Source organism: Engraulis encrasicolus, chromosome 7 (genome assembly GCF_034702125.1).
Source record: "Engraulis encrasicolus isolate BLACKSEA-1 chromosome 7, IST_EnEncr_1.0, whole genome shotgun sequence".
NCBI lineage: Eukaryota > Metazoa > Chordata > Actinopteri > Clupeiformes > Engraulidae > Engraulis > Engraulis encrasicolus.
The window spans coordinates 3,783,113-3,793,112 of record NC_085863.1 but is presented as its reverse complement, the minus strand read 5'-3'; the positions used below and the strand labels follow the sequence as shown (position 1 = coordinate 3,793,112).

At 45.4% G+C, this 10,000-nt stretch overlaps 1 protein-coding gene across 1 annotated transcript in view; it reads right to left on the bottom strand.

The window, feature by feature from the left end:
• The window catches only part of sptbn2 (spectrin, beta, non-erythrocytic 2), a 153,835-nt gene that overhangs the window by 59,367 nt on the left and 84,468 nt on the right, over positions 1 to 10,000 (bottom strand). Inside the window, exons 4-7 of the mRNA XM_063202726.1 lie at positions 8,904 to 9,055; positions 6,932 to 7,105; positions 3,744 to 3,835; positions 2,241 to 2,321 (exon numbers count right to left, since the gene is read on the bottom strand). Coding sequence (XP_063058796.1) covers positions 2,241 to 2,321; positions 3,744 to 3,835; positions 6,932 to 7,105; positions 8,904 to 9,055 — 499 coding nt within the window. The remainder of the gene's footprint in view (positions 1 to 2,240; positions 2,322 to 3,743; positions 3,836 to 6,931; positions 7,106 to 8,903; positions 9,056 to 10,000) is intronic.

Here is a 10,000-nt window from a genome sequence, read left to right as displayed (position 1 = left end):
ACCACAAGGAATCAGAAGTGAAAATAAAAACTAACAACAAGGAGGAAAACAAATGAAATGACATGGGAGTATCAACTAAACACTGGTTGGGGTTGACATGGGAGTATTAACTAAACTGCGGCCGGGGTTGACATGGGAGTATTAACTAAACTGCGGCCGGGGTTGACATGGGAGTATTAACTAAACTGCGGCCGGGGTTGACATGGGAGTATTAACTAAACTGCGGCCGGGGTTGACATGGGAGTAGTATGAACTAAATAAACAGTGGTCGGGGTTAACATGGGAGTATTAACTTAACTGCGGTCGGGGTTGACATGGGAGTAGTATGAACTAAATAAACAGTGGTCGGGGTTAACATGGGAGTATTAACTTAACTGCGGTCGGGGTTGACATGGGAGTAGAGTTAGTTAAACACTGGTCGGTCGGTCGGTGTTGACTGGGCATGAGTGACTGACTAGCACGCCAACCCTGCTAAGCTGCTCTCCCGTCCTGTGCAGACACTAGTGCCAAAGTAGTCAGCCTGCACGCCTACACACCTACATGCCTACACACGTCACGCACGCCACACTCACAACATGCAACACACACTCACACACGTCACACACACACAGACAACATACAACACACGTCAAAACAAACACACACATGGCCTACAAAAACCCACTGGCGTGCATCTTAATTGAGATTCCCGACACTCCAGCGTCACCTGATTAGCTACTGTAGGTGATTAGCTAGGACAGGAGCTGACTAAAGAGTTTGATTAGAACTGAACCAGCTGGGCGCTAAGCAACCAGTGATATATGGGGGCAGACAAGTGACCCCAACTCACACAGGCAAAGACATATGGAGGGAGGGGGCATAGATAGAGGGGGAGAGGGAGAGAGAGAGAGAGAGAGACAGGGGGAGAGGGAGAGAAAGAGAGAGAGAGAGACAGGGGGAGAGGGAGGGGGAGTGAGAGAGGGGGAGAAGGAGAGAAAGAGAGAGAGAGACAGGGGGAGAGGGAGAGAAAGAGAGATAGAGAGAGACAGGGGGAGAGGGAGGGGGAGAAAGAGAGAGAAAGAGACCCATGTGTACGCTTCTTGGAAAGTTTTCAGTGTAAATAGTGTAGTGTAGTGTAGTGCAGTGTGTATATGTATGCTGATCGATCACCTGTGTAGTGTAGTGTAGTGTAGTGTAGTGTAGTGTAGTGTAGTGTAGTGTAGTGTAGTGTAGTGTACAGTGTGGTATAGTGTAGTGAAGTGAAGTGTAGTGTAGTGTAGTGTAGTGTAGTGTAGTGTAGTGTGTAAATGTATGCTGATCGATCACCTGTGTAGTGTAATGTAGTGTAGTGTAGTGTAGTGTAGTATAGTCCAGTGTAGTGTCGTGTAGTGTAGTGTAGTGTAGTGTAGTGTGTAGTGCAGTGTAGTGTAGTGTAGTGTAGCATAGCGTAGTGTAGTGTGTAGGCGTATGCTGATCGATCACCTGTGTAGTGTAGTGTAGTGTAATGTAATGTGTAGTGTAGTGTAGCGTAGTGTAGTGTAGTGTAGTGTAGTGTAGCGTAGTGTGTAGATGTGTGCTGATCGATCACCTGTGTAGTGTAGTGTAGTGTGGTGTAGTGTAGTGTGTAGGCGTATGCTGATCGATCACCTGTGTAGTGTAGTGTAGCGTAGCGTAGTGTAGTGTAGTGTAGTGTAGTGTAGTGTAGTGTAGTGTAGTGTAGTGTAGTGTAGTGCAGTGTAGTGTAGTGTAGTGTAGTGTAGTGTAGTGTGTAGATGTGTGCTGATCGATCTGCTGTGTAGTGTAGTGTAGCGTAGTGTAGTGTAGTGTAGTGTAGTGTAGCGTAGTGTGTAGATGTGTGCTGATCGATCACCTGTGTAGTGTAGTGTAGTGTAGTATAGTATAGTGTAGTGTAGTGTAGTGTAGTGCAGTGTGTATATATATGCTGATCGATCACCTGTGTAGTGTAGTGTAGTGTAGTGTAGAGTAGCATAGCGTAGTGTGTAGATGTGTGCTGATCGATCACCTGTGTAGTGTAGTGTAGTGTAGTGTAATGTGTAGTGCAGTGTAGTGTAGTGTAGTGTAGCATAGCGTAGTGTAGTGTGTAGGCGTATGCTGATCGATCACCTGTGTAGTGTAGTGTAGTATAGTATAGTGTAGTGTGTAGATGTGTGCTGATCGATCACCTGTGTAGTGTAGTGTGGTGTAGTGCAGTGCAGTGCAGTGTAGTGTAGTGTAGTGTAAGATGTGTGCTGATCGATCACCTGTGTTTGTGCACGATGGCGTTGAACGCCAGGCCGTCTCTCCAGCTGGTGGTGAAGTTGTGTACGTTGACATTGGGATACCTGCAGAGAACACAGGACCGGTTAATATTCAACTCCCGGTTTGTGTCCATACATGTTTTTCAAGGATTCCTGCATAGTTTAAACACCAACTCCCACTTCAGAAGGCAATCATAGTCATGATCATCAGTCTTATTTTCCTCATAATATGTCTCCTTTTCAAACACTCCTCCCTTGATGAAATCCTCACATAGGATCTGTACGTATTGATTTTTGTTTACTTTAATTTAGAGTTAAGAGTGTTTTTCCAATACTCTTCTCTTTTACCCATCATCCCTGATTTTTTTTTAATGTCTTTCTTTTTGTGTCCTTCTTTATGCTTTCCTTTCTTTCCTGCATGTAGGTGTTTTCTAAACTGAGGTAACAACTTTGAAAGGGCGCATCGCGGTTCTGTGAGGAAGGTTCGCGATAGGGGTTCGTGGGTCTGTGTACCGCGATCCCTCGGTTTGGTGCAATATCGTTACAGCCTTATTGTGAAGCATATTGAATGGCATCTGTGTGTGACATGTGCTGTACAAATAAACTTGCTTTGCCTTGCTCATGTCTTCCTTTTCTACCCTCCCTCTCTTACACGGCATCTTCATCTGGTATTAGAGAAACCAGGCAACACAAAAAGAGTGACCCAGGCGTTTCATTTCCTTTCTGATTTTTGATGATGTCTTATCTTGTCTCCCTCCACCCTCCCCCTCCCTTCTTCATAACACCTGACCACCATCATCTGGTGTGACATCTACTTGTAGCATCAGCGCAGCAAGGCAACAAGAAAAGACTCATCAGTGCATTTCCTTTCCTTTCTGATTTTAGAAGCCTTTTTGCTCATTCTTTTGGAACTCTGTTTCCTCCGACTCGGGAATGTGCAATAGAACAGGTACCCAGATCTGGGTTCTGAAACACAATCTTGGAGCAGTTTGTGTACTTCCTTCTGAGTTCATTAAACGTTATCGTTTTCAGACATTTGTATTGTTCCAAACTGGTGTAATAGAACATACTATTTACAACGGATGTCGGCAGAAAACACTTGGTCTACGGACAACTAAGTTTCAAAATAGAATGAGTCATTTCCTGCCCCTCCCCTCCAGCTCTCGTCTCTCTAACCCGGCAACCAGTCTTCAACCAATTTGGCTAGTAGATGTTAAATCTTACAAGCCACACAAGCCACATCTTTTGTTTACTTTCAGATTTCCTCCTCTCATCTCTGTTCTCTTAACCAGCGGCCTCCCCTCTCTCCCCTCCCCTCTCGTCTCTGTTCTTACCCCGCGGTCTCCCCTCTCCCCTCCCCTCTCGTCTCTGTTCTCTTACCCCGCGGTCTCCCCCCTCCCCTCCCCTCTCATTTCGCTTACCCCACGGTCTCTCCTCTCGTCTCTGTTCTCTTACCCCGCGGTCTCCCCCCTCCCCTCCCCTCCCCTCTCGTTTCTGTTCTCTTACCCTGCGGTCTTCATCTGACACCACAGCAGCAGGGCGTCCTTGGCCGACTTCTTCTCCTTGTTGTCCTCCGTCTCAACGCTGATGTCCTGGATCTGCAGCGGACAGACAAACACACACACACACACACACACACACACACACATTAGCTCCTATAGGCACACTATAGAGACACACACACCGTGGCTCCTGTAAACAGACTACAGAGCTCCTCTGCAGACAAACACAAACAGCCTTAGGTCGCCGACATGCTTGCTGCAGGACACCCTTGCACAGGAACATGGCGAGCACAAATGTGTTTTTATGTCAATTTTGCGTGTGAGAGAAACCAGCATGAATTCAACTGCAAAAATTGGTGTACTGACCAAAAACAAATGTTCTATTTAAGACTATAGGGGAGATAACAAGTAGGCCCACGCTTTTTTTGACATTTTGTTGAGTAAAATATTCAGTGAAAACTTTTTTCCTGAATACAAATTGTGTAATTGAGTGCTGCATCAGCCTTTGATCTCCAAAACTTACAGCACATAAAAGGTGTTCAACTGACACAGTGTGCCAATTTTATACAGACACGCAAACCATATTTTAACCTCAGCCCGGAACAAAACAGCATTTTCTGACAATTACCCTCCCTGTCTGACTGCCTCCCTGCCTGCCTCCCTGCCGCCCGGTAAGAGGGGAGCAGTAGTGCTTATTCATGCTGCTCCTTTTAGAAGTGCAATTCAATATGGGGAGAGATGAGATGAGATGAGATGATGTTTTTTCTGATGTCTGGGACCTTGCTGAGCCTTGTTCAGGGTCATTATACAGCGAAAACATCAGGCAGGGCAGGACAGGAGGGGACAAAAACATAACAAAACAAAACACGGATCCACCGCCTGCGCTGAGGAACTGCTTACAGTGAACACCTCAGCCTGACACATAAACTTAGTGTTTCGCTGCCTGTTCCATGTCAGTACTGTAATTCCCGTTCCAGGCAGGGCTTTGAACCAGATTCTCCCCCACCCATTGATTCGTTCAGAACAGAAACGGAATTTGAACATTTTAATGTTCTTTTAATATTTTGTGCTCCACCATGGCGATTCTTGTTTTTTTCCGAAGTGACCCGTGATGACAAATAAAAGTAGGCTTCAACAGGTTCATCTGTGTCAAGCAAACTTTGTATTAAGTGGGTCGTTCACTAGTACAGTATGCACTTTGCTTCCCAGAGGAACCCGTTCTGGAACTAACACGGGTACCAGTACCAATGATTCTGGTCAGGACTTATGCCTGCAGTACCTTGTAGTTTTGTATTAAGTCCTCTCTCTATACCACTGGTTCTCAAACTTTTTTCCATCATTCCCCCCCTCAGAGGGTCTCGATGCCTCAGTGCCCCCACACCCCTCTGCAGTCGAATGCAGTGCAGATGTGTGTTCTTTTCCTATACTATTCAAATTCATGACAATAATATAATGTTGGTGAGGGCTTTAAAAGTATTGGTGAGACAGGAAATCATTTGCTGGGGGGGACCAAAATCAGATGTCAACCTGCGATGCCTCCGCGCCCCACTTTGAGAAACTCTGCTCTATACACATGAGCTGTCAGTCACAGCAGCGTCAGTAGCTTTCACCAGCTCTCTGCCATCTCAATCATTAACAAGCACAGCAGTAGAGCAAGGGGTGCATTCCAACATGCGACCTTGCGTCCTCCACTGCCACTGCTTGTGGCCTCGTACCAGGAAGTAATATGTCATGATGAGATCACTGACAACAGTATTATATTTCAATATCTTGCAAGGGCTCAATTGTAAAGTAATTTTCTCATTTGCAAACTGGATGGTGAATGAAGAATAGTTCCCCCAAAATTGTTTTGGGTAGGTTGACAGCGGGGAAACTTTATTGCTTTCTCCAGGGAGGAGGGGCCAGGAGGCGGTGTGAGGCCACAAGCACAAGTGGAGGAGGTAAGGTCGCATATTGGAATGCGCATAAGGTCAGGACTGAAGGTCGTGACTTGTTGCAACACGCCGCTTCCAGAGCCGCTTCCCTCCAACCGCAGGCTACACCAAAACTTCCCTCCAACCGCACCGGCACATTCCTGCCCCCTGACTGCACTAACTGCACTGTTATGCCTAGATTACTCTTTATTCTTACACACATGGGACCTGGACCCCGTTTCTCAAAAGTGTCTTTGCTAACCAGTTAGCAACTTACTAGGTTTCCAATGGGAAATTGCATTGCAACCAAATACGTTGCTAACTTAGTTGTTGTTGTTGTTGAGAAACACACCCCTTTATAGGTTTTTTTTTCAATATACAGTAAAATCTTATTGGATGAAAGTATCTGCTGCTGTAAGTAAATGTAATGTGACGCTTAGGATCACCCTCACAAATGGTTTGGGCCTTGCATGACATGAGCAGTTTGTTTTCAGCTCAGCAGCAGGAATGGTGCATGATGACCCTGAGGTGACCTATCCTGATCCTTGGCACAACAACTCTAAATCATTACCACTTAGCAAGACAGTGACCCTTGACATCACACTGCTTAACCTCAAACTTATGCTTTGCTTAAAAAAAAGATTAAGCACTGCTTGAAAATAATCTGCCATTGGATTCATTTATCAGAAATTCTCTTCTCTGAAGTGTCAACTGTAAAGCATACCAGCTCTTGCAGGCCAATTCACTGCAGACACGTTGCCTGGACACTCAGACTAAATGCAGTATAATGAAATATTATATTACATTGCACTTCGCTGATGCTTTTATCCAAAGCAGATTTCTATTCAGTTTCAGGCTATTGGTTACTTCCCCTGGATCAATGCTGGGTTACTGGCAGGAAGGAGATGGCGGAAAATGTCAAGACTTTCAAACTCCTGGCAAAGGGTGGGACTCGAACTTGCATGAGACCTCCATCTAACCTGTCGAAGGGACTAAAGATGGAAATTAGCCCTACGGCTATAATCTTGTATATTTTTTATTTTTTATTTGCATGAAGATCTATTGGATTCACGTTCTCCTTGAGGGAAATCTCATGCTGCTTTGCACAATTGTTCTGATCTGAAAGACAGCTAAATGACATATTCGTAACGCCCACTAAACGGCTATGGGTAATAGCCCTTTAGCATCTTTCTTGCAAGAGATTGCATAGATAGCCTCCAGACGATCTTATAACCAGGCAACGTTCTCGTGATTATTAGCGACTATTCAGGCAGGGTACCTGGAAGCGGAGGATGATGGTCCAGATGAGTCCGAGCGTGAGGCGGTGGTTGCCGTCGACGATGTCGTGGGAGCCCATGTTCTCCAGGTGCACCTTCTGCTCCTTGAGGAACTGCAGCGCCTTGTCCACGTTCTCCAGGCAGTGGATACGCATGCGGCCCTTAGTGGGCTTCGGCTGGGGGAGAAAGACAAGAGACACATGTAAGTTAGGAGGACTGTAGGTAGTCCACTAGTAGAGACCCATGGGCATTTAGACTATGTAGGTACCGTAGTCTACTAGAGACACACACAGGCATTAAGACGGTAGGCAGTGGATACACATTAGTCGGCTGAGGGAGACAGAAGAGACACACATGGGCATTTAGGATATGTAGGTAGTCAACATTAGAGACACTTGGGCTTAGAATAAAGAGAAATGGGCAGTGGATACGCAGGTGGCCCTTAGTGGGCTTCTGCTGGGGGAGAATGGAGACAAACGGGCATTAAGACTATGAGGGCAGCCCACATTCTCCAGGCAGTAAATATGCATGTGATCTTATTATTTAGTGGGCTTTGGCTGAGGGATAACAGACACACATGGGCATTAACACTATTAAGACTATGAAGGTAGTACTAGTCCACATTCTCCAGGCAGTGAATATGCACGTGATCTTTAGTGGGCTTGGGCTGAGGGTGGGAGGAGAGGCAGAGATGCACGTTAGGACATCAGGTAACGATGCATTCAAGTATCAATACAATATACAGTATTTGCAGTGGGCACGCACACAGCCTTTAGTAGACTTGGGCTGAGACAGGAGGGGAGTGAGAGATGGATGTTAGGATGATAAATGGACGTTATACACACACAGCCTGTAATAGGTTTGGGCTGAAGCAGGAGGAGGAGGCAGATGGGGTAGGGCCATAGCGACAGCCAGAGAGTCATTTAAGTATTCACATATAGGCAGTGAATACACAGTGAATACAGTGCGTCTTTAGTTGGCTTTGGCTGAGGGAGAACAGAGACAGATGGGAGATGAGACTACAGTATATGGACAATCCAATGAGTGATAGTCATTTAAGTATTCATATATAGGCAGTGGGTACAGGTCTTCTTTAGTGGGCTTTGGCTGAGGGAGAACAGGGACAGATGGGAGATGAAACTATATGGACAATCCAATGAGTCATATATTGCATTTAAATATCAATTCATGTAATATACCGTATATGTATATGTAGGGCTGGGTATCGCAGCCATGTTCCTGTATCGATTCGATTTCGATTCTTAGGGCTTTGAATTGATTAATCACGATTCAATTTGATTCGATTCGATTCATTCCGAATCGATTCAATCCGTTCCCTTCTTGGTGCCAGGATTTCCCCCAAATTTCCCCTATTTTTATATAAAAATGTCAAAGGGCTGTGGCTTGACAGTGTTAACCGATTGCTATTTTGTAATAAGTAGGCCTAGGCCTAAGTGACTAATACCTACTGGGTATTTTCCATAGACCTAAATTAAACAAAAAGATCAAAAAGAAAAAGAACCAAATAATCGTTTTTGTGCCCTGTGAATCGATTATGTGAATTTTAAATGATATTGATCGATTATTGATTAAATCGATTATTTTTACCCAGCCCTATGTATATGCGTATTCTGGTGCAACAGCAAGGAGGAGGAGAGAGGCAGGAAAACAGAGATAGGAGAAGGAGATTGAAAAAAAAAATTCTATAGGCCCGAAGTTGACAGCTAAAAATGTACAGAGATAACAAAAATGAATGTGAGAGAAGGAGAGAAGAGACAGAGAAAGAGAGAGAGAGAGAGAGAGAGAGAGAGAGAGAGAGAGAGAGAGAGAGAGAGAGAGAGAGAGAGAGAGCGAGCGAGAGAGTGTGTGTGTGTGTGTGTGTGTGTGTGTGTGTGTGTGTGTGTGTGTGTGTGTGTGTGTGTGTGTGTGTGTATGTGTGTGTGTGCGTGTGCGTGTGCGTGTGTTGTGACTGACCAGCTGCTCCCCGGAGAGGACCTCCAGCAGGCGTATGAGCATGCGTCCATCGCGGAGGTCGGTGTAGAGGTCGCCGATGCGGCAGCTGACGCGGCCCAGGTGAGAGTTCACCCACTTGGTGAAGGTCTTCTTCTGCACCGCCTCGCGCTCGTCTGCAAACACAAAGCACAGAAACACCTCAACGTTAGAAACACATACACTGTGGAGAGAGACCAACAGGAAAACGCTTAGACCACAGCAGTCTCCACATTGGTCGACCCACAATACAACAACATTGATCAACACATATAGGGAGACATAAGAAATACTGTTGTTCACAAATACATACAAACTCCAACACACACACCGCCTCTCTCTCAAACAACCACCTCAACGTTAGCCAACAGATGTAAACCAGTGGTGTAGTCTACGTAGAACGCGGGTATACAGAGTACAGTGGTGTAGTCTACGTAGAACCAACACATGTAAACCAGTGGTGTAGTCTACGAACGCTGGTATACGGAGTACAGTGGTGTAGTCTACGTAGAACCAACACATGTAAACCAGTGGTGTAGTCTACGTAGAACCAACACATGTAAACCAGTGGTGTAGTCTACGTAGAACCAACACATGTAAACCAGTGGTGTAGTCTACGTAGAACGCGGGTATACGGAGTACAGTGGTGTAGTCTACGTAGAACGCGGGTATACGGAGTACAGTGGTGTAGTCTACGTAGAACGCGGGTATAATACGGAGTATGCCCACTTCTAAATTTCAGGGATTTCAGTATACCCTTTTAAAATTGATTGATCCATTATTTTGAATAGCACAAATATATACAGTATACCCACTTCAAAAAATGCTGAAATACACAGTATACCCACCATAAAGAAGTAGACTACACCACTGATGTAAACTAGCCTTAAATCATCTCTGTTACAATGCTGAAACAACCACCTCACGCTCGTCTGCAAACACAAAGCACAGAAACAAACGCGTCAACGTTAGCAACAGACAAACTGTAGAGGACAGACCAACACTGAAACACAGGGATCACAGCAGTCTCCACATTGGTCGACCCACAATACAACAACATTGATCAACACATATAGGGAGAC